The sequence below is a fragment of the Mangifera indica genome, chromosome 6 (genome assembly GCF_011075055.1).
Source record: "Mangifera indica cultivar Alphonso chromosome 6, CATAS_Mindica_2.1, whole genome shotgun sequence".
Lineage (NCBI taxonomy): Eukaryota > Viridiplantae > Streptophyta > Magnoliopsida > Sapindales > Anacardiaceae > Mangifera > Mangifera indica.
Genome location: NC_058142.1, coordinates 4205601 through 4231065, shown reverse-complemented (window position 1 = coordinate 4231065; position 25465 = coordinate 4205601). Strand labels below are relative to the sequence as shown.

At 30.2% G+C, this 25465-nt stretch overlaps 1 protein-coding gene and 1 pseudogene across 5 annotated transcripts; both read right to left on the bottom strand.

Annotated features, from left to right (window-relative positions):
• Nucleotides 1-1412: 1412 nt before the first annotated feature.
• On the bottom strand, nt 1413-5871 carry LOC123217893 (annotated as a pseudogene).
• Nucleotides 5872-16358: 10487 nt separating this feature from the next.
• On the bottom strand, nt 16359-23298 carry LOC123217891 (beta-amyrin synthase-like). 5 transcript variants are annotated; one of them, XM_044638966.1, is made up of 19 exons: nt 22723-23297; nt 21420-21655; nt 21062-21247; nt 20592-20681; nt 20325-20522; nt 20012-20096; nt 19639-19805; nt 19016-19231; nt 18828-18941; nt 18613-18732; nt 18384-18506; nt 18215-18313; nt 18086-18142; nt 17937-17983; nt 17701-17844; nt 17441-17618; nt 17010-17090; nt 16831-16914; nt 16359-16649 (listed from the first exon to the last, which is right to left on the bottom strand). In XM_044638966.1, the coding sequence occupies exons 2-19, from the start codon at nt 21618-21620 to the stop codon at nt 16617-16619; spliced, it is 2223 nt and encodes a 740-aa protein (XP_044494901.1). In that variant the 5' UTR covers nt 21621-21655; nt 22723-23297; the 3' UTR covers nt 16359-16616. The 5 variants fall into 5 exon arrangements, 4 of the variants coding, with proteins under 4 accessions (XP_044494901.1, XP_044494899.1, XP_044494900.1 ...); XM_044638964.1 differs by having other exon boundaries at nt 16359-16695; nt 22723-23295; XM_044638965.1 differs by having other exon boundaries at nt 16359-16695; nt 19016-19207; nt 22723-23295.
• Nucleotides 23299-25465: the final 2167 nt, after the last annotated feature.

The following is a 25465-nucleotide window of genomic DNA, read 5'->3' as shown; positions in this document are numbered from 1 at the left end:
TTGAACTCATAGTCATGAGAACATGAATGAGATAAAGATGATGTTCAATAATATTAGCTTGAGTTAGTTGATTTCAAATAGGTTATACTTAGGCAAGAAATTCATTAATTGACTACCCTAGTTCCTACTTGAGATTATGTAGAGTGGATCACAACTGATAATAGTTATAAAGTCTAGTAGCTTTAAACATAATAGCTAAAAAATCTCAAATCTCTTTAGTAGTGTCAAATTCAGCAAATTGAATATAAATAGGGGTAATAGAGGTGTTATAAAACCATGTGATTTTTGTTATCCTAATTTTTAAGTCTATTACAAACTAAGTGCGAGTTTCATCTTTCTCTTGCACAAGTTTAATAATACCTCTAATAATAACATGCCAAAGTTTTCATCTAATTAAAAAAGTTTTCATTCGTTGAACCTATAGGTTGTAGTTAAATCCAATCAATGTTATGGTAATTGGTTTGGAAATATCAATTTTCACCATGTTATGGCAGAATTTATAAAAGCACGTATTAGCCAAAAAAATCAAATCATAAAAGAAACAGAAACATGTATCTGTGTTGTTTTAGGAAAACAAAGTTATTGTCATAAATAAAAAGACAAAGGTATTAAAGCTCATATGAGTTATGATACCATTTTATGAATTAAAAACGGTATATTTAACTCTGTGTTTGATAATACATTGAAATGTCTATTCATACAATACAACCAAGATTATAAAATGAAAAAAAATAAAATTTGTACAATAACTATGATTAAGAGAATCATTATATTTAAGGGTCAAAGCCCTACAATAATGCAAAAATCCTTATAATTAGGTTAATATGGAAAATTACTATAATTTATGGTCAAAGTCCTCTAATAATGCAAGAATGTTATAATTAAGTTAATATAACTATTTTTCTTTTTTATAATAACATTTGTATATAGTTTGCTTTTGAGAAATAATTTAGCATATGAAAGCCGGCTAAATTAAACAAGTTTATGGTTTTATTTAGGTTTTTCTTTTGATACAACGGGATATACAATATGATAATTTTTTAATCATTAATGGAATGCGTTAAATCAATTCTTATTGTATGAACTTATCATAAACATATGTTTAAAAAAAATTTGAGTGTTAGTTGCATTCATCTTTTTTGAGAGAATCACAACAATGCAAATGGCATAAACCAGTATAAAAAACACCCATCTTTGATCATTTTTTCTTTTTTGTATTGTGGAAAATGTTTTTATAATTTATTTAAATGTTTGTTCTTTTCCTCGTACTGGCATTGGCTCCATCAGCAACTTATAACTCATTGATCAACCATCTATCTCTATTGGCAATATGAGCAAACATGAACCGGAGTCAAAACTTCGAAACTTTTATTTCCTTGAAATCCATAAACTATGATGCGATTTACATAAGCTTGAAATCCATAATAGTCAAACCTTATAGTGCTTTATTACACAAAATTTTACAGATATGTTGATGCGATTTACACATCTATAAACAACTCTTATTTAATCGGTTCTTCACTCGCTAAAATTTTAATCCACTGCATCTGCTTGACTAATTTAAGTGTTAATTGTTGGGCATTAAAACTTTATTCCTGTATTCTGCTAAAGCCCACATTGGGAATATATTCCTGTATTCTGCTTAGTGCAACATGCAGTTCCTCATGAAAACTCCCATAATTTCCTATACCATTAAAAATTTTAAAAAAATAATGGACATCAGTTTACTATAAATCTTATGCTTATGTTACCAATTTCACAACTTATATTATCAATATATTTTCAGGGAAATTCAGCTTAGAGTAAGATATATCGTTACCTGTTGGGGGAAATCTCCATTTTCCAGCTGAGAGTTTATCAACAACTTTGCAGCGCGATGAATTGGTGCTGAGTTTCTCTCAGCCTATCTTATGAAATGAACACTAAAATTAATTCAATGCCGAATTGTAAAGAGAGTCAATTAGCAACATAAGATATACATTTCAGTTATGAGCTGACCTGGCCTGAATGAATTAAACCAATCACAGCCCATGCAGTTTGTACCAAATTCGATCTTTTTCCTTCAAGTGGCGTATATATCTGTATCACCAAGCAATTAGGAAGAACTCAACTCTTCTGAGACATGATATAGAGCTGATTTATTGGAAAAAGTGAGTTCCAAATGGACAATATAATATAATACTATAAAATAGTGTGGTCTTAACCTATTTTGACTAGTTTTATTAAAGATTTTTTAATAAATAAAATTATACGTACAAACAAATTATATAAACTTATCTAAGAGAACAGTTTGTGATTGAGTTATGTGATTGTTTTCATTTTCTATAATTTTTTTCTAATCTATAGTGAAGAAACTCATACTGAATACTAATGCGTGTTTATATATACAAAAGAAATTACCTTCTTTGAGCAGGAGATACATGTCTCTCCCCAACCGCCATCTTCACATTGTGAATTTAGCAGAAAATCAACTGCTTTTCGAATAGACAAAGAGTTGTTGTAAGTCTTCCCAGAAGCAACCAAACCTCCAACGGCAAAAGTAGTACCATACATGGAGCAGATTCCCCAGTTTCCATACCTATAAACATGTTTGTCCATTTGTGCACTTTATTATGAGCAGATGCAAAAATTGTTTACCATCCACAACAAGGAACATGTACCATGAACCATCAGTAGTTTGCTCCTTTTCGATGTATCGTACAGCCTTTTTGATGAAATTTTCAATCTCTTTCTTTCTGTGATGTGGGTACAATTTCTTAAACAAAACAAATGCTTGGATTGCTGATGCTGTGCATTCAACATACCTGAATTACTTATTTAATTAGCATTAATGCAAGAATTCACACTAACACGAATAATTTGTAGTTTGCAAAAGGGGAAATGATTTTAATCTTACGTATGCTCAACAACAAGGTCCTCAAGAAACTCTACAGGATTGAGCCACTGAAGAGGAATAAACAAAACCAAAGAAAGAAAGAAATATCAAAAGGATCCAGATATCATAACAACAAAAATACAGTCAATTCATATTTTTTATGTAGATACCTCCAATACTAAGGAAGCACCTGCTGGCTCCCAAACTGCTAATCCTCCGTCTTCACTCTATAAATAATGAATAAAATGAATCACATGAGAAAAATTAATAAAAAATTCGGAGAACTATCGAACATTTACCTGAAGAGAAAGTATAAAGTTGACAGCTTCATATAGTCTCTCAGGTTTCATTTTCTCTCCGACGATTTCGGCAGGTAAAATTGAAAGAAGTAGGCAACACTATGGAAACTCAAAAATAAAGTTGTGAGAAAATTATTATATATGATTATGGGTAAAATCGATTGATTACCTTCAAGCTCTCTGCAGTGCAATCAGAAACTTGCCATCCATGATCTTGATCAGAGAAGGGCCATGCTCCTTTGGAAAAGTGACGGAACATGCTTTTGAAGTCACCTAAAGGATTATCCTTGATCTTCAAAATTACAATTCATTGGCATGATTCAGTGAATTCCAAGGCAATAAATCAAGAGGAAAAAGAAATAATTGAAGCAATGCTTAAAAGATTTTATATATGAAACCTGAGATTGCTTTAAAAAGTAATGCCCTTTAGAGACTGTAGGTCCAATTTCATCAGTCAGGTTGCTTGCAATCAGACTTGAAGGCCTAATGCAGTATCCCACACTTGACTGCCAGGAGTCTACACAATGATCGCAAGTGTTAAATCAATTGAAGCACAATCCATCGATTCTAAATTCATTAAATCTATTAATGATGCAGTGAATTAGTACTAACCTGAACCTTCATTCCATCTTCCCCGAGCCAAATGTAATCAACAATTCTGGCGAGATGCTTTTTAAAGGCGTCTCCATTAGGGTCTTCAACCCAACAAGCGAGCATACACAATGGCTATCCAATTCAAGTGGCTTAAGTATGAGTATCAACTGGATCATGAATTCATACATATATTTGAATAGTTTTACCTTTTCGACACATCCGATGGTAATGTATCGACTATTCTCATCTTCATAGTGAATAAACTTTATTGTTTCTTTAACAGCCCTTTCTCTAATCAACTTGTTCAAAGGCCAACGGGTTAGGAGAGGCTCAGTTGCTATGTAAAGACTATCCCAAAGTACATCTTGTACCAATGGATGGGGATAATATAAATCCTCCTGTAGCAACAAAAAACATGCAAGTTTTTTATGTATTTCAGTCTCTGACAAATCCACGATTAAATGCTAAAAGGATGCAATTCAAAATAAAATAATAAAAAAATTATGACAAAAATAATAGGGGAAAACAAATGATATATGAAGTGCTTCTAAAATTTGGCATGTATAAAAAAAAGAACATTTCTATATTCACCAAGCTTTGAGTACTAAGTAGATAGTTCATTAAATGATTGTATATTATCTTATTTTAAATCAAAATCACTTAATCATATAATGACATACTATTTGGAAATCCAATTGTCTACTCAAAATTAAGAACACATAGTTTTATTGTTAAAAAAATGTTGTCTTATGTAATTCATATAAGATTTGCATTTGAGAAAACATGTGGAGAACATATAGAAAAATTATATTTGCCATTATAGTGTAAGGAGGAAGGGAAAATAACCTTTACACATAGATGACGCACTTTCCTCCAATTGATTTCATTGTAAGGCTGAGTTTGAAGTTCTTCTCTTAATTGTTGAATTAGTGGTGTGATTGGACCAACAAATTTCTTACCATATAAATAGGACAAGGGCATGTAAACCAATCGACAAAAGCACCACATATTCGCTGCATTGAATGGGAAAATGCAAACTTAATAACTATAGAGCAAGCACCTAGAAAATAGCAATATTTGAAGTTATATAGTGGAAAAGGAAAATCCTCTACCAATAACAAAGGCTTCAAACAATTGTGACAATCTTATTTCATAATACTATTGCATTTGACATTTATCATATACATAAATTCATAGTTTCTTATAGGCTGGATTCGAGCCGAACCGAGCTCGAGCTCGGCTCAACTTAAAACTAATATAGCTCGAGCTCGAGCTTGGGCTTGTCAAGCTCGTTATGTTTGAGCTCAAACTCTACTCGAGTTTGGCTCGGCTCGCTTCAAATTCGAGTATTCGTTATTAAAATGACGTCGTTTTAATACATATTAATCAAAACGATGTCGTTTTGTATCTAAAATTTTAATTTATAAACTGTAACAATTAAACTCGAGCTCGAAAACATTGGCTCGAGCTGGCTTAGGGCCAACTCATTTCGAGCTCGTTCGAGCCGAGCTTGAGCTCGAACGAGCTCGGCTCGAATCCAGGCCTAGTTTCTTAAGATGCACAAATTACCTGGATGTATTGGGAAAAAAGAAGGAAAGATCCAAAACTCTGGAGGCATTGGGTTGGTGCCAGACCAGTCAAACACACCAAGAATCTATGGCATACAAAAAATGATAAAATATTGATCCTCAAATTAAGATTAATAAAACTATGTGTATAAACAATGATCACGAATTTATACACAAGCGATAATATATCACTATGTGATTGATGATTTTGAATTAAAAATAAAATAATACTTAACCACATGGTAATATACCATCATTTTTGTTTATTGTTTATACACAAAACTAATGTTACTCATTTAGAATATATGTCATACCGAAAGCCAATTTTTGCCCCAAGAGGGTACATATGTTACACCACCGTGGTCAAGGATCCATTTTCTTGCTCTCGCACAAGCATTATTTTCACCATCATCAGGTCCTAATCCCAGTAAACGCATACAAATATAACTAAAAACTGTACCAAACATGCTACTATGGCTCTCTATGTGTATTCCCCATCCAACATCCTCATGCTGCATTATCAGAAAGTACAATTAATTTGACGTTGAGACTTAAGAGATGTTCTAATTTTCATTGCGAACCTGGTGATTGTACAAGTAACGAAGTATTTCCTTGCAATGCTCAGAGGTAAATACAGTATTCAGATGCCTAGTAACGTACAAGCACATCACCTGCAATGTGCTTAAGAGATGGCGAAAAGCTTTTACTAGTAAATGTTGAAAATATATTGGATTTATAAGTATAAAAATTTAAACTTATATTACACAAAATCAATTAGTTTGTGTTAAGGTTCAATCCGTACAATTATATATCACTCATTTTACTCAGTTTTAATATATGTAAGACTCCCTTTTTTTTTTTATTTGACTCACCACCACTAAACAAGGCCCAAATTTTGGTAATGTATAGGAGTTAGAAACTATTAAATCAGTGGAGGTTTTAGTTGCAAATTGATCTACCCTAGTTCAAAATAGAGGCAAGAATCTCTCTGTAAGAGTAGTTAAGAGCAAACTTTAGAAGATAAAAGTAATCAGCATAACAAGAGCACTCACAAAAGGAGGAAGAAAATATAACGGGCCAGCATTTTCAGAAGGCCAATGGCCATCGCTGGCTTGTAAAGCTGAAAAGTGGTGGGCAGCTCTTCGCAGAGCAATCGTTGCAGTTTCATGCGTAATATCCCCACCATCCTTAACCTTCACCTGTGGTATTGTTTGTTTGAAGTTTTTCTCCCTCAGGAACTGCGTTTGTCCAGAGAAAGTAAGCACAACGAAACGCGCATTAATATGTTTGCAAGGAAAATAATGATAATGATAATAATTAAACAAATCTAGGGTGTGTTTTTTTCCAACTGATAATTAATATGTATGCTACTTTGAAATTAGAATTATGATCAATGAAATGGAATTATACCTGTAATCGCCAAAGCACGTCACTGGCTGGCTTAACCTTATGTCGATTTTTGTGGAAATTTTGGCGAGCTTCCTCAACCGCGGCTAGCTCCTCGGGTGTGCCTGCATCAGGATCGAATTCCTATATTTGTCTACCCACATAATTATTCGTGCTAAACATATACGGGCTATCTCCACCCTTTGCAATCTTCTGTCTCCAATTAAGTTTTGTGCCTGCACCATCGTTTCTTTCATTTTTATGTTATACATATATTATGCATGTATAGCATAGACTTCTTTAAAAAAATGTATCATGACATTTTTTCATTTTCATCAATCTTACTCGCAGACAACACTTATAAGAGATGGGATTATCATGTTAGCGATAAGTAAAAGACCAAAAGACTTATTCCCACCAAAGTATATTGAAATCTTAAATTCTCACTCTTCAACTTTCAAAAACCCAAACACTCACATATAAACAACTTTTTGTTAAAAATCTTAATTATAGTTAGGGATAAAACTATCATTTAATAAAATTTTAGGTTTTATTAAATTTTCCTCCACAGGTTTAAAAATATCACAATTTTCCCCCAACCTAAAGTTTGACAAGTGACAAATACCCCCCTAGGGTTTGTCCCTCTCCTCTCTAGCATCGATCAGTAGTCTCCGATCATCGATCGTCCTCCCTCCCACCTTATCTCTCCCTTCGGTCTCCCCCCTTGCCTCTCCAACTAATCATCTTCGTCTGGGAAAATTACGCATCGTCTTTGTCTCTCAAACAAAGATAACGTCTTCCTCTCAGTCGAATACTGTTGGAGAGGCAAAAGAAAAAGACTGAAGGCAAAGATAAGGTGTGAGGGAGGACGGCCGACGGTTGGAGACTACCAATCGACGTTGAAGAGGAGAGGAAAAAACTCTAGAGGTTATTTGTAACTTTTCAAATTTTAGGTTAAAGAAAATTATGAGTTTTCAAACCTAGGGAGAAAAATGTAATAAAATATAAATTTTTTATTAAATGATGTTTTACCCCTAACCCTAACAGAGATTTTTAACAGAAATTTACTTATAAGTGGGTATTTGAGTTTTTGAAAATTGGAAAATGAGAGAATAAGTCTTTTGGCCTAAGTAAAATATAGAATATAGCAGAAAACACTTTGTATACTTAGTTTATAAATTTAGCATTACTTATAAAAATAAATAATGAGAAAATAATTTTCACCTAAATTAAATTGCAACAAAATTATAAATGTTTACCAAAGGATTATTTCCCAGTTAACGTGGGTTGTTATCTCAAGTTTTCTATCATTAATTTTAAAAATCATGTTTATTCATCCATAAATAATTAAAATTAAAAATTTTAAAAATAAAATCTTTTTTATTTATAATATTAAAAATAAATTAAAATTTAATCTATTTTCTCCTTCAAAATCTTAAAAATTAATTATTTTTTCTTAGGTCAAATTTTAAAAAATGACATTCCTCTTCTTAGGGTTTAGTTTTCAGTCTCTGACACTGAATTTAACACCGAAAATTGAAAACTAAATCCTAAAAAGAGAATATTACTTTTTAAATCTTGCTCAATGGGGGATCACGTAGATGGTTAAAGAGCGAATATTTTGATTGAAAAACAAATATTTAATTAATCATTTGACAAAGATATATCTTTTAATAAACACGTGGGTGGTTAAGAACACGACAGATGTCACAGATGATCCGACAAAGACATGAGACAAATCTGAATCCAAATCTATATCTAAATCGAAGCGGTGTCTGGAGAGGTAGGTTGGAACATCTTCGAGACCCTTTTCTCTTTTCTGAATTTGTACTAATAATTATTCATTTATTCATCAGGAAATTAAATTCCTTGGACAAAAGTGAAGCAATTTAAGTCATTTAAAACAACAAATAAACATAGGAATCTGGAAAAAAAAAAAAAGGCTTTAGAGCGCATGTTTTAAATCGATGAAGAAAATTTAGCGGACGAGTTTTAAACGTTTAATTTATAGAAAAACTTTGGGAAGTAGAGGAGTTTTAAACGTTAAATTTATATAAAAAACTTAGGTTAGTGGAAAATCAGTAACGAAATTATGAATCAATGTGCTTTTTGAAAAACTTGAATGAAACATTTTATTTAAGGACAAATAATTATTTTCTATTCAAGGTTGAATAAAATGATAAATTTTCATGATTAAGTTAAAAAAAAAAGTGAAATACTAACACATCATTCATTTTTTTAGTTTCTTTTTTTTTTCAAACTAAATGATTGATTTGCTCTTGACAAAAGCATCCCCATAAATTAATATACATTTAAATTGCATATTTATATATTTATTTAATTGAATGTGCAAAATTATTCTTTATATAAAAATAAATTATACAATTGTTAACTTTTTTTCCTCACTTAAAAATAATAATAAATAATATTATTCAAAATTTAATTAGTCATCATGCTATTCAATTCCCAAAATTCTTGTATTCACTAGACTATTTTCTCTTCTAAATTTTTTTGTCTTAAAAAACATTGATTCAAAAATTTGAGTTATGAGTTGCGAAGTTATTACAAAACCATTAAAGTTGTACGTTCAAACTGTTAAATATCTTGTTTGGTACAAAGAACTTGGTCGTAAAATAAAGAATAAATAAAGAGAAATATTAAAATGGAATAAAATCACCGCCCTTAAACCTAAGTTAATATAAGACCCTTCAAGAATTTATCGGTATACATCATCATATATTTGTAAATTTGTTTTTATTATCCTATTATTGATAGCCATTAATAATTATACGTTATCCCTAATCAGTGTTACTATCTTAGTTACATTTAGAGTAATTGATTTAATTCTGAAGAAATAATCTAATTTAGATGAAAATTTTTGTTATTAAAAGTAAAATTTATTATCCTAAAAGATTTTTTTAATATTTTTATTTTATTAGATGGTTTTACAATATATATTGGCTAGTCCAATGAGCTAATAAAAGTGACTCATCTAAACATTTTAAATAAAATATTTTAATAATTTTAAGAGTGATATATAAGAATTTGTACAGTTTATATGGGAGCAAATTTTCCTGTTTATTTAGAACTTCAAAGGAGAGATAAGAGCAGGAAAAAAAAAATGGTGTCGATTCTTCTTTGTCCTTTGAGGACGGGCTTATGGCAATGGCGAAAAGTAGTTCATGGAGCTTGTGAGAAAACTAGAAAATTATAAAAAAATATATAGGGGAAGGTACTAGTAGCTCCGTATAAACAAATAAATAAACAAAAAAAGCTTTTAACCTTAAGTGATTCTTGTAGTTCATATTGAAGAACCACTATATATAAGACAATAATTAGGGTTTCATTTGAACTGAATTAATTTAGATTTGAAAATTAGTTCAATTTAATTTAGTTCAAATTAAATTTGTTACATTAAATTTGAGTTAAATTTGGGTCAAGTTTATCTTATTTTTAAAATCAAATCAAACTCAAATTAAAAATATTTTAACTTATTCTAACTAATATGTTAGATAAATAACTCAATTCATTTTGAATTTAGTTTGTTACTTGGTTTGAATTATATTAAATAATTATTAAAACAACATCACTTTATTTATTATTAAATAAAATAATATTATTTTTTAATAAATTACGAATTCAAATTATAAATTTAAGTTATATATTGAATCATAAATTTGAATTAAACTCAAATTATACTTAATTTTAATTTAATAAATTTAAATCAAAATAAAAAATATTCTAATTTTTATTCAAGATAAAAGGCAATCGAACTCAATTCGCTATATGTCCACACCGCTATAATCATAATCTGATAATATTAACCGAGGCCAGGGCTAAGAAATTTTTTACATGTGAGAAGAAGCTAATACAGCCAAGGGACCAAGAGAATTCAGTTGAAGGGCCCATGTGTGATTGTCCATTGCTCTCTGGCTGTGACCTAAAACATAAGCTGACAGCAAATGAAACTGTAAGTTGTCCCTATCAATTTCTATCCTTTATTTTTAAATGCGTACTCAATAACTTCAATTCCGTACCTAATCACTCAATCACAATATTTTTTAAGGGAAATTACGAACTCTCACAAAGTTAAGGGGGCAACAAAAATTATCCCTATATTTGAATTTTAAACAAAAATACCCTAAATTTCTGAAGAGATGAAAATACTCCTCATATCAAAAATAAAAAAAACGGCGTGTTTAGCCTCCTAATACACAAAAACATAATTTCCAAACACACGTTTCGTGCAGTCAATGTAATCGATTTTCTCAAATGATTTTCGCGACATTTTCGATGACGAAAATAGACAAAATGATTACCAAAACAATCTTTATTATCTCTTTATGCATTTCAGTTTCAAAATTTACTCGATTTGATGTGAAATTTACGTGTTTAGCATTAGGGTATTAATTTAAAAGATTTGATGAAATTGTTTGATTTGTTTGTGATTTATACCTTTTATTATAAAATATCATTTCATCATAGACTACTATAATATTGACAACATAGCCCATATAATTTTTAGTATTTTATTTTTGAGCAATGCTATGTGTACCCATTTTTTGTACACAATTCATATACACAATGATGTGTCATCATATAATTAGATGATTTTAAAACATGTCATCATATGATAAAGAAACATCTAATAACATGATAACACCTCATCTATGTATATAAATTGTGTACAAAAAATAGGTATATATAGTTTTATTATTTATTTTTTACACACACTATAATTTATTATATAAAACATCTTATATAATTGTATTATTAATAAAATAATAACGATTAAAGTTATAAAAAGTATAAATATCTCGATTAAAATAATTAATTAGGTTTTACTTTTCTTAATTCTAACTTTTTCTTAATTCATTTAACACTTAACCTAACTTCAAAGTACCTTGTAATTGGGTTACAATCAGATGCTGAACATGCAAAATTCTCATGAATTCCAGATGCCTTCTTAAAACTAAATTTTAGTGACTAATTTAGAGAAAATTTATAAAATACTTTAAAGGAAATTATATTAAATAACTCATTTTTGGAAGTTAGATTTCTAGTAATATGTATAAAGGTTTAAGCTATAACAATTTTTTAAAATAAGAAATAATTTGGATAATCCCACTTTAATCTAGAGTTAGATTCGAACTGAATTTAACATGAATTTATTTGAGCTTAAAATTGAGTTTGATTTTAGCTCGAATTCAAATGGAGTTTTTAGCTTAACATGTTATTAAAACGATGTATTTTTAATATATATTGATTAAAATGATATCGTTTTGTATCAAAATTTTAAACTTATAAGTTGAATACTCTAAAACTCAAATTTGAAAATATTAAACTTTTATACTCGAATTTAAACTAACTTAAACTGAACTCATTTTAAATTCGTTTAAATCTAATTTAAGCTTGAATAAACTTGATTAGAATATAACCTAACTTTAATCCATCTAGCAGGGAAATAGTCTATGTCGACATATTGTGTTTGGTAAAGAATTTGTATTATTTTTATCGGTATTTATAATGTGGAATCTAATGAATTCGAACTTAGTAATTGTCTATATGTGGTTCGTGTCTCGATTTAATAAGGACAAAAGTTTGCGTTTGACTTACTATATTTATTTTTTTTGTGTGTCAGCCAGAGAGAATAAGAGTTTTTTTTTTTTAAAGCTGTATGCAGGAGAAATCTAAGGAAGGCCTTGGAATATTGCTGGTGACATTCTATTAATAGGATTAAACTAATGCTTCATGAATAAAAGACTAATTAATTATTAAGATTTCATTAATTTTGGGTACGCATATATACCTTTCAGATTTTTAGGTAGTAGTTAAACTGTAAATTTTACTTGAGTTAGCCACTTCTGGTCACTTTCTGAGGGGAAAATAAATTCTAGAGTAAATTATCGGGTCGTCTTTTCTTGTTTCTTTCTTCTTTAGAATCTCAAATGTATGAGTTGGTGACAAATTAATTCCTAAACTCAGTAAAATTTTATCTAAGATTTCCCATGAAGTTTAAGGAATTATATAAGGAGGAAATTTACATATATATGATAAATGATGTATTTGTGATTATCACTTTTACTTTTTTAACTAAATAGAAAGTGTCCATCTCCGTCTTTTATATATATAGAACAATTGTTTAATTTATAGATCCTAATATAAATATATCAAGATTATAGATGTACATATGTCATTAGATTTGGGTTGTAATCATTTTAGTCAAATATAATGAAGCCAACAGTAAATATATATGGTCTTGACAAAATTTATATGAGTACATCTTGACTAGAAAATGAATATATGTTAGACTAATTCAACTTATCGAAAACACAAATTTCAATATTTTATTTGCTTCAATCTGTTAAATGGAAAAATGCAAACACTACATTTTGATATAATACATATGGCACTGTTTCACTTTAAAAAGAATTAAAGTCAAAATATCTAGCTTCTTCAAATCGAGGGAATTCGAAAAAGGATGTTATTTTGCATTTTCAATTGCTCTGCCTTCTCTTTACCACAACAACAGATTCAGACATTCATTGTTCAGTGGATGATGAAGATAAGTATAATTTTCCATTCTATTGTATGATTAGATAAAAAGTTGTAATGACTTTTAACAGATTATGTTACCTGACACTTCTTAGTGTACAAATATCTTATATATTACAAAATTGTCGATTCAATTAAAATAATAAAGGAATTTTAGTATTTTTCTTTGCTCTTTTGGTTCTTGGTAGCTATGTTTTCATGATATTAGAGATATTTGACAAATGTCTAATGGTTGGTTTGTTTGATACTTCATTTTCAGGGGCTTCAATAACTCTTAAGAGATGTAAGATGACAGGATTTGGTGAACAAATGAGTTAAACAAGTACTTTTATAGTCTTAACTCTTCAAATCATCACCTCTAAGCTTACTAATGACAACAATCGTTATTGGCGAGCTTATGCCTTATTTGTGGTAGAAGCACATGATTTAGAGGAGCCCTTAACAAGTTTAGTACCTTGTGCAATGCCTTTTCTGCATGTAAAATCTAATAATGGTTTTAGTGATGTTAAATTATGGTATAGTCATTAAATTGTGTGAAAAAGATATGATAAATTGCTTATGAGATGGTTAATTTCATCTATCTCTAAGACTTTGTTTATTCTTGTCTCAAATTATAGCACAACTAGCGAAACATGGACTATATTGGAGACTTATTTCATAAGAGAATCTAAGGTTGAAGTCATGCACATTTACTATTACATTACAAACACTAAGGGTAGTTTTAAGTATGCAAGACTATGTGCGTAGGATAAAGGATATCTTTAATACACGTTAGCATCCTGTGGTTAGTCTTTAATTGAAAAGGAGCTAATTAATTTCATCTTAGATGGACCAGGTCAGAATTTGAGCAAATGATAGTGCATGTAATAGCCAAAATGGATTGAAAAGCTCATTTTAGCAGTAGTAAAAGTTATCTTTCAAAAGTATGAACAGAGGCTTAGTAGAACCTTAACTTTTCTTTTTGAGTTCGATGGCAGTATTGTTCAATGGATTTGAGCATTTGAATGTTAGGTCTAAAACTTTGTAAGAGAACAATAGTGTATTTTATGCAGATACAGATCTAGGATAATTAACAAGGCATGAAAATATTGGGCAAAAATAGTTTAGACCATATTCAAATGAATTTCATCCTAATCTACAAGGTAGAGGTAAAGGAAAGTTCTCAAATAAGCAAAGAGTTATTTGTCAACTTTGTGGTAAAACAAGGCATGTAGCTTTGCAATGTTGCCAGAGTAATAGAAAAGGCAACAGGAAAAGGAGAATTCAAAGAAATAACCTATTTGATAAGATACTCAAGATCATTCATCATGATAACAATAAATTTCTCAAAGGTGACAACAACATTAAAAGGTTCAAACTTAGAGGAACTCTTTAGTTAAGAAGACTACCCTTTCGATTTTGGGGGTTGAATGGGACAGTTTTCAAGAACATGTCTAATCTCATGACAATATATGCATTCAATAGTAGGACAATAAAAAAAAAAAAGACAAAGTTGGCAATAATTCTTGCAATGTTTTGCCTTTGATTTATGGGTGGAAAACTTATGTGTAGTTTTATGGACAACTTCAATTTATAAAAATTTGTCTTAGCCAAGATGTGTGTCTTCAAAAATTATTTCTTGAATAATAGTATCAAGAGTTAGAAGAGGATGTCCATGCAATAGAGAACCGTTGACTATCTTATATTTTGAACTCATAGTCATGAGAACATGAATGAGATAAAGATGATATTCATTGATATTAGCTTGAGTTAGTTGATTTCAAATAGGTTATACTTAGGCAAGAAATTCATTAATTGACTACCCTAGTTTCTACTTGAGATTATGTAGAGTGGATCACAACTGATAATAGTTATGAAGTCTAGTAGCTTTAAACATATTAGCTAAAAAGTCTCAAATCTCCTTGGTTGTGTCAAATTCAGCAAATTGAATATGAATAGGGGTAATAGAGGTGTTATAAAACCATGTGATTTTTGTCATCCTAATCTTTAAGTCCATTACAAACTAAGTGCAAGTTTAATCTTTCTCTTGCACAAGTTTAATAATACCTCCAATAATAACACGCCAAAGTTTTTATCTGATTAAAAGAGTTTTCATCCGTTGAACTTATAGGTTGTAGTTAAATCCAATCAATGGTGTGGTAATTGGCTTGGAAGTATCAATTTGCACCATGTTATGGCAGAATTTATAAAAGCACATGTTAGCCAAAAAAATCAAATCATAAAAGAAATAGAAACATGTATCTGTGTAGTTTTAGGGAAATAAAGTTATTGTTATAAACAAAAAGATAGAGGTATCAAAGCTCATATGAGTTATGATATTATTTTATGAACTAAAAATAGTATATTTAACTCTGTGTCTAATTGTATATTGAATTGTCTATTTATACAATACAAACAAGATTATAAAATGAAAAAATATAAAATTTGTACGATCACTATGATTAAGAGAATCATTAAATTTGAGGGTCAAAGTCCTACAATAATGCAAGAATCCTTATAATTAGGTTAATATGAAAAATCACTATAATTTATGGTCAAAGTCTTCTGATAATGCAAGAATCTTATAATTAAGTTAATATAACTATTTTTTTTTTTATAATAGCATTTGTATCTAGTTTGCTTTTGAGAAATAATTTAGCATATGAAAGCTGGCTAAATTAAACAAGTTTATGGTTTTATTTAGGTTTTTCTTTTGATACAATGGGATATAAAATATGATAATTTTTTAATCATTAATGGAATGCGTTGAATCAATTTTTATTGTATGAATTTACATGCAGTTGTATGAATAACAATTATTCTGAAAGCATATTGTTAACTTATCATAAACATATGTTTAAAAAAAATTTGAGTGTTAGTTGCATTCATCTTTTTTGAGAGAATCACAACAATGCAAATGGCATAAATCAGTATTAAAAACACCCATCTTTGATCATTTTTTCTTTTCTGTATTGTGGAAAATGTTTTTATAATTTATTTAAATGTTTGTTCTTTTCCTCGTACTGGCATTGGCTCCATCAGCAACTTATAACTCATTGATCAACCATCTATCTCTATTGGCAATATGAGCAAACATGAACCGGAGTCAAAACTTCGAAACTTTTATTTCCTTGAAATCCATAAACTATGAAGCGATTTACATAAACTTGAAATCCATAATAGTCAAACCTTATAGTGCTTTATTACACAAAATTTTACAGATATGTTGATGCGATTTACACATCTATAAACAACTCTTATTTAATCGGTTCTTCACTCGCTAAAATTTTAATCCACTGCTTCTGCTTGACTAATTTAAGTGTTAATTGTTGGGCATTAAAACTTTATTCCTGTATTCTGCTAAAGCCCACATTGGGAATATATTCCTGTATTCTGCATAGTGCAACATGCAGTTCCTCATGAAAACTCCCATAATTTCCTATACCATTAAAAATTTTAAAAAAATAATGGACATCAGTTTACTATAAATCTTATGCCTATGTTACCAATTTCACATCTTATATTATCAGTATATTTTCAGGGAAATTCAGCTTAGAGTAAGATATATCGTTACCTGTTGGGGGAAATCTCCATTTTCCAGCTGAGAGTTTATCAACAACTTTGCAGCGCGATGAATTGGTGCTGAGTTTCTCTCAGCCTATCTTATGAAATGAATACTAAAATTAATTCAATGCCGAATTGTAAAGAGAGTCAATTAGCAACATAAGATATACATTTCAGTTATGAGCTGACCTGGCCTGAATGAATTAAACCAATCACAGCCCATGCAGTTTGTACAAAATTCGATCTTTTTCCTTCAAGTGGCGTATATATCTGTATCACCAAGCAATTAGGATGAACTCAACTCTTCTGAGGCATGATATAGAGCTGATTTAATGGAAAAAATGAGTTCCAAATGGACAATATAATATAATACTATATAAGAGTATGGTCTTAACCTATTTTGATAAGTTTTATTAAAGATTTTTTAATAAATAAAACTATGCGTACAAACAGATTATATAAACTAATCTAAGATAACAGTTTGTAATTGAGTTATGTGATTGTTTTCTTTTCTTTTAATTTTAAGTATAATTTGGTTGCACACATACCATTACTTTTTTTCTAATCTATAGTGAAGAAACTCATACTGAATGCGTGTTTATATATACAAAAGAAATTACCTTCTTTGAGCAGGAGATACAAGTCTCTCCCCAACCACCATCTTCACATTGTGAATTTAGCAGAAAATCAACTGCTTTTCGAATAGACAAAGAGTTGTTGTAAGTCTTTCCAGCAGCAACCAAACCTCCAATGGCAAAAGTAGTACCATATATGAAGCAGATTCCCCAGTTTCCATACCTATAAACATGTTTGTCCATTTGTGCACTTTATTATGAGAAGATGCAAAAATTGTTTACCATCCACAACAAGGAACATGTACCATGAACCATCAGTAGTTTGCTCCTTTTCGATGTATCGTACAGCCTTTTTGATGAAATTTTCAATCTCTATCTTTCTGTGATGTGGGTACAATTTCTTAAACAAAACAAATGCTTGGATTGCTGATGCTGTGCATTCAACATACCTGAATTACTTATTTAATTAGCATTAACGCAAGAATTCACACTAACATGAATAATTTGTAGTTTGCAAAAGGGGAAATGATTTTAATCTTACGTATGCTCAACAACAAGGTCCTCAAGAAACTCTACAGGATTGAGCCACTGAAGAGGAATAAACAAAACCAAAGAAAGAAAGAAATATCGAAAGGATCCCGATATCATAACAACAAAAATACAGTCAATTCATATTTTTTATGTAGATACCTCCAATACTAAGGAAGCACCTGCTGGCTCCCAAACTGCTAATCCTCCGTCTTCACTCTATAAATAATGAATAAAATGAATCACATGAGAAAAATTAATAAAAAATTCGGAGAACTATCGAACATTTACCTGAAGAGAAAGTATAAAGTTGACAGCTTCATATAGTCTCTCAGGTTTCATTTTCTCTCCGACGATTTCGGCAGGTAAAATTGAAAGAAGTAGGCAACACTATGGAAACTCAAAAATAAAGTTGTGAGAAAATTATTATATATGATTATGGGTAAAATCGATTGATTACCTTCAAGCTCTCTGCAGTGCAATCAGAAACTTGCCATCCATGATCTTGATCAGAGAAAGGCCATGCTCCTTTGGAAAAGTGACGGAACATGCTTTTGAAGTCACCCAAAGGATTATCCTTGATCTTCAAAATTACAATTCATTGGCATGATTCAGTGAAGTCCAAAGCAATAAATCAAGAGGAAAAAGAAATAATTGAAGCAATGCTTAAAAGATTTTATATATGAAACCTGAGATTGCTTTAAAAAGTAATGCCCTTTAGAGACTGTAGGTCCAATTTCATCAGTCAGGTTGCTTGCAATCAGAGCTTGAAGGCCTAATGCAGTGTCCCACACTTGACTGCCAAAAGTCTACACAATGATCGCAAGTGTTAAATCAATTGAAGCACAATCCATCGATTTTAAATTCATTAAATCTATTAATGATGCAGTGAATTAGTACTAACCTGAACCTTCATTCCATCTTCCCCGAGCCAAATGTAATCAGCAATTCTGGCGAGATGCTTTTTAAAGGCGTCTCCATTAGGGTCTTCAACCCAACAAGCGAGCATACACAATGGCTATCCAATTCAAGTGGCTTAAGTATGAGTATCAACTGGATCATGAATTCGTACATAGATTTGAATAGTTTTACCTTTTCGACACATCCGATGGTAATGTATCGACTATTCTCATCTTCACAGTGAATAAACTTTATTGTTTCTTTAAGAGCCCTTTCTCTAATCAACTTGTTCAAAGGCCAACGGGTTAGGAGAGGCTCAGTTGCTATGTAAAGACTATCCCAAAGTACATCTTGTACCAATGGATGGGGATAATATAAATCCTCCTGTAACAACATAAAACATGCAAGCTTTTGATGTATTTCAGTCTCTGACAAATCCACGATTAAATGCTACAAGGATGCAGTTCAAAATAAAATAATAAAAAAAATTATGACAAAAATGATATATGAAATGCTTCTAAGATTTGGCATGTATAAAAAAAAGAACATTTCTATATTCACCAAGCTTTGAGTACTAAGTAGATAGTTCATTAAATGATTGCATGTTATTTATTTTAATTTAAAATCACTTAATCATATAATAACATACTATTTGAAAATTCAATTGTATACTCAAATTTAAGAGCGCATAGTTTTATTGTTAAAAAATTATTATCTTATGTAATTCATATAAGATTTGCATTTGACAAAACATGTAGAGAACATATAGGAAAATTATATTTGCCATTATAGTCTAAGGAACAAGGGAAAATAACCTTTGCACATAGATGACGTACTTTCCTCCAATTGATTTCATTGTAAGGCTTAGTATGAAGTTCTTCTCTTAATTGTTGAATTAGTGGGGTGATTGGACCAACAAATCTCTTACCATATAAATAGGACAAGGGCATGTAAACCAATCGACAAAAGCACCACATTTTTGCTGCATTAAATAGGAAAATGCAAATTTAATAACTATAGAGCAAGCACCAACAAAATAGCAATATTGAAGTTATATAGTGGAAAAGGAAAATCCTCTACCAATAACAAAAGGCTTCAAACAATTGTGACAATCTTATTTCATAATACTATTGCATTTGACATTTATCATATACATAAATTCATAGTTTCTTAAGATGCACAAATTACTTGGATGTATTGGGAAAAAAGAAGGAAGGATCCAAAACTCTGGAGGCATTGGGTTGGTGCCAGACCAGTCAAACACACCAAGAATCTGTAGCATAAAAAAATGGTAAAATATTCATCCTTAAATTAACATTAATAAAACTATGTGTATAAACAATGATCACAAATTTATACATAAGCGATAATATATTACTATGTGAATTGGTGATTTTGAATTAAAAATAAAATAATTCTCAATCACATAGTGATATACCATTATTTATGCTTATTGTTTATACACAAAATTAATGTTACTCATTTAAAATATATGTCATACCGAAAGCCAATTTTTGCCCCAAGAGGGTACATATGTTACACCACCGTGGTCAAGGATCCATTTTCTTGCTCTCGCACAAGCATTATTTTCACCATCATCAGGTCCTAATCCCAATAAACGCATACAAATATAACTAAAAACTGTACCAAACATGCTACTATGGCTCTCTATGTGTACTCCCCATCCACCATCCTCGTGCTGCATTATCAAACAGTATAATTAATTTGACGTTGAGACTTAAAAGATGTTCTAATTTTCATTGCGAACCTGGTGATTGTACAAGTAACGAAGTATTTCCTTGCGATGCTCAGAGGTAAATACAGTATTCAGATATCCGGTAATGTACAAACACATCACCTGCAACGTGCAAAAGAGATGGGGAAAAACTTTTACCCGTAATTGTTGAAAATATATTGGATTTATAAGTATAAAAATTGAAACTTATATTACACAAAACCAATTAGTTTGTGTTAAGGTTCAATCCGTACAATTATATATCACTCATTTTACTCAGTTTTAATATATGTAAGACTCCCCTTTTTTTTTATTTGACTCACCAACACTAAACAAGGCCCAAATTTTGGTAATGTATAGGAGTTAGAAACTATTAAATCAGTGGAGGTTTTAGTTGCAAATTGATCTACCCTAGTTCAAAATAGAGGCAAGAATCTCTCTGTAAGAGTAGTTAAGAGCAAACTTTAGAAGATAAAAGTAATCAGCATAACAAGAGCACTCACAAAAGGAGGAAGAAAATATAACGGGCCAGCATTTTCAGAAGGCCAATGGCCATCGCTGGCTTGTAAAGCTGAAAAGTGGTGGGCAGCTCTTCGCAGAGCAATCGTTGCAGTTTCATGCGTAATATCCTCACCATCCTTAACCTTCACCTGTGGTATTGTTTGTTTGAAGTTTTTCTCCCTCAGGAACTGCGTTTGTCCAGAGAAAGTAAGCACAACGAAACGCGCATTAATATGTTTGCAAGGAAAATAATGATAATGATAATAATTAAACAAATCTAGGGTGTGTTTTTTTCCAACTGATAATTAATATGTATGCTACTTTGAAATTAGAATTATGATCAATGAAATGGAATTATACCTGTAATCGCCAAAGCACGTCACTGGCTGGCTTAACCTTATGTCGATTTTTGTGGAAATTTTGGCGAGCTTCCTCAACCGCGGCTAGCTCCTCGGGTGTGCCTGCATCAGGATCGAATTCCCATATTTGTCTACCCACATAATTATTCGTGCTAAACATATACGGGCTATCTCCACCCTTTGCAATCTTCAGTCTCCACATATTAATATTCCACTCTCCTTAATTAAGTTTTGTTCCTGCACCATCGTTTCTTTCATTTTTATGTTATACATATATTATGCATGTATAGCATAGACTTCTTTAAAAAATTGTATCATGACATTTTTTCATTTTCATCAATCTTACTCGCAGACAACACTTATAAGAGATGGGATTATCATGCTAGCGATAAGTAAAAGACCAAAAGACTTATTCCCACCAAGGTATATTGAAATTTTAAATTTTCACTCTTCAACTTTCAAAAACCCAAACACTCACATATAAACAATTTTCTGTTAAAAATCTTAATTATAGTTAGGGATAAAACTATCATTTAATAAAATTTTATGTTTTATTATATTTTCCTCCACAGGTTTAAAAATATCACAATTTTCCCCCAACCTAAAGTTTGACAAGTGACAAATACCCCCCTAGGGTTTGTCCCTCTCCTCTCTAGCATCGATTAGTAGTCTCTGATCATCGATCGTCCTCCCTCCCACCTTATCTCTCCCTTCGGTCTCCCCCCCTTGCCTCTCCAACTAATCATCTTCGTCTGGGAAAATTACGCATTGTCTTTGTCTCTCAAACAAAGATAACGTCTTCCTCTCAGTCAAATACTGGTGGAGAGGCAAAAGAAAAAGACTGAAGGCAAAGATAAGGTGTGAGGGAGGACGGCCGACGGTCGGAGACTACCAATCGACGTTGAAGAGGAGAGGGAAAAACCCCAGAAGTTATTTGTCACTTTTCAAATTTTAGGTTAAAGAAAATTATGAGTTTTCAAACCTAGGGAGAAAAATGTAATAAAATCTAAATTTTTTATTAAATGATGTTTTACCCCTAACCCTAACAAAAATTTTTAACAGAAATTTACTTATAAGTGGGTATTTGGGTTTTTGAAAATTGGAAAATGAGAGAATAAGTCTTTTGGCCTAAGTAAAATATAAAATATAGCAGAAAACACTTTGTATAATTAGTTTATAAATTTAGAATTACTTATAAAAATAAATAATGAGAAAATAATTTTCACCTAAATTAAATTGCAACAAAATTATAAGTGTTTACCAAAATGATATGGAAAAGTAGTAAGAGAATGGAAAGAACTTACGATTTATACAAGAGACGGGTTGTGGTACTCAATGCGAGAGTGTGCAATTCGGTGAAGTAAACGCAGTACACACTTATTTATTGAAAAATTGATTGGTGTGATTCAATCTAGCTTTCCTTTCTTTATCATCATGATTGTGTTGACATAATTGGAGATGATTATTCTCGAACCTTTCACGTGTAATAATATGAATGAAGATGTGGAGTAAATGCAGTCATTAAATGAAACTAGCCTAACAATTAAAGGAGTACAAGACTTTTAACTATGATTATCAAGATAGAATTTGCATTTCTTCCCGTAGTATTCGTTTCGCTTGTAATACTATAGGATAATGCATAAGAAGGCATATGATAATATCATGAAAAAGAAAAATGACAAAGATTGAACGGAAATTACACAAGTTTAGACTTATTGAAAGAAAATCTAACTGAAGTGAGATTCTCAGCAATTTAAACCCTTTAACTGAGAGATTGAATTAGAGAGAAGTTTATAGGAAGAAAAGGAAACAGCTAAAAGCAGAGCAACAAACTACATAGAGGAAAAGGGAAGTTTGATGAGGGTGTTAGAATGAGAAACTTATCAAATATATTCAAATATATATAAAGGAAAAGATGGCGACTGAAATAATAGAATAAAAAAAAGTAGAGCGCTCTCTCACTCTCTCTTTGAATGTTTTTACGGTCACGCATGCATATTAATTGTGTTAGGAAGGAAAGTGCCTTACGTTTAATGCATTCCTACAGAATTTCCGAATTGAGTCCGTGGTGGAAATCCACCGATCCTACAGAATTTCCAAATTGACTACGTGGTGGAAATCCACCGTATATATATGTAACAGTAAATCCCAAGGTGAAATTAAAGGCACTTTCCTTCCTAGCTCCTTCCTAACAGAATGAATAGGCATGTGAGACCTTACAAACATTCAAAGAGAGAGTGAAAGAAAGCCCTATGTGTTTTTTTTTTTTGGCCTAAGGATTATTTCCCAGTTGACGTGGGTTATTATCTCAAGTTTTCTTTCATTAATTTTAAAAATTATATTTATTCATCCATAAATAATTAAAATTAATAATTTTAAAAATAAAATTATTTTTTTGTTTATAATATTAAAAATAAATTAAAATTTAATCTCTTCTCATCTTCAAAATCTTAAAAATTAATTATTTTTTCTTAGGTCAAATTTTAAAAAATGGCATTTCTCTTCTTAAGGTTTAGTTTTCAGTCTCTGACGCTAGATTTAACACCAAAGATTGAAAACTAAATCCTAAAAAGAGAATATTATTTTTTTAAACTTGATCAATGAGGGATCACGTAGATGGTTAGAGAGCGAATATTTTGATTGGAGAGCAAATATTTAATTCATCATTTGACAAAGATATATCTTTTAATAAACACGTGGGTGGTTAAGAACACGACAGATGTCACAGATGATCGGACAAAGACATAAGACAAATCTGAATCCAAATCTATATCTAAATCAAAGAGGTGTCTGGAGAGGTAGGTTGGAACATCTTCTAGACCCTTTTCTCTTTTCTGAATTTGTACCAATAATTATTCATTTATTCAACAGGAAATTAAATTCCTTGGACAAAAGTGAAGCAATTTAAGTCATTTAAAACAACAAATAAATATAGGAATCTGGAAAAAAAAAAAAAAGGCTTTAGAGTGCATGTTTTAAATCGATGAAGAAAATTTAGCGGAGGAGTTTTAAACGTTTAATTTATAGAAAAACTTTGGGAAGTAGAGGAGTTTTAGACGTTAAATTTATAGGAAAAGCTTAGGTTAGTGGAAAATCAGTAACGAAATTATGAATCAATGTGCTTTTTGAAAAACTTGAATGAAACATTTTTTTTAAGGACAAATAATTATTTTCTATTCAAGGTTGAATAAAATGATAAATTTTCATGATTAAGTTAAAAAAAAGTGAAATACTTACACATCATTCATTTTTTTAGTTTCTTTTTTTTTTTCCAAACTAAATGATTGATTTGCTCTTGACAAAAGCATCCCCATAAATTAATATACATTTAAATTGCATATTTATATATTTATTTAATTGAATGTGCAAAATTATTCTTTATATAAAAATAAATTATACAATTGTTAACTTTTTTTCCTCACTTAAAAATAATAATAAATAATATTATTCAAAATTTAATTACTCATCATGCTATTCAATTCGCAAAATTCTTGTATTCACTAGACTATTTTCTCTTCTAAATTTTTTTGTCTTAAAAAACATTGATTCAAAAATTTGAGTTATGAGTTGAGAAGTTATTACAAAACCACTAAGGTTGTACATTCAAACTGTTAAATATCTTGTTTGGTACAAAGAACTTGGACGTAAAATAAAGAATAAATAAAGAGAAATATTAAAATGGAATAAAATCACCGCCCTTAAACTTAAGTTAATATAAAATCCTTCAAGAATTTATCAGTATACATCATCATATATTTATAAATTTGTTTTTATTATCCTATTATTGATAGTCATTAATAATTACACGTTATCCCTAGTCAATAGTTATTATCATTAGTTATATTTGGAGTAATTGATTTAATTATGAGGAAATAATCTAATTTAGATGAAAATTTTTGTTATTAAAAATAAAATTTATTATCCTGAAAGATTTTTTTAATATTTTTATTTTATTAGATGGTTTTACAATATATATTGTCTAGTCCAATGAGCTAATAAAAGTGACTCATCTAAACTTTTTAAATAAAATATTTTAATAATTTTAGG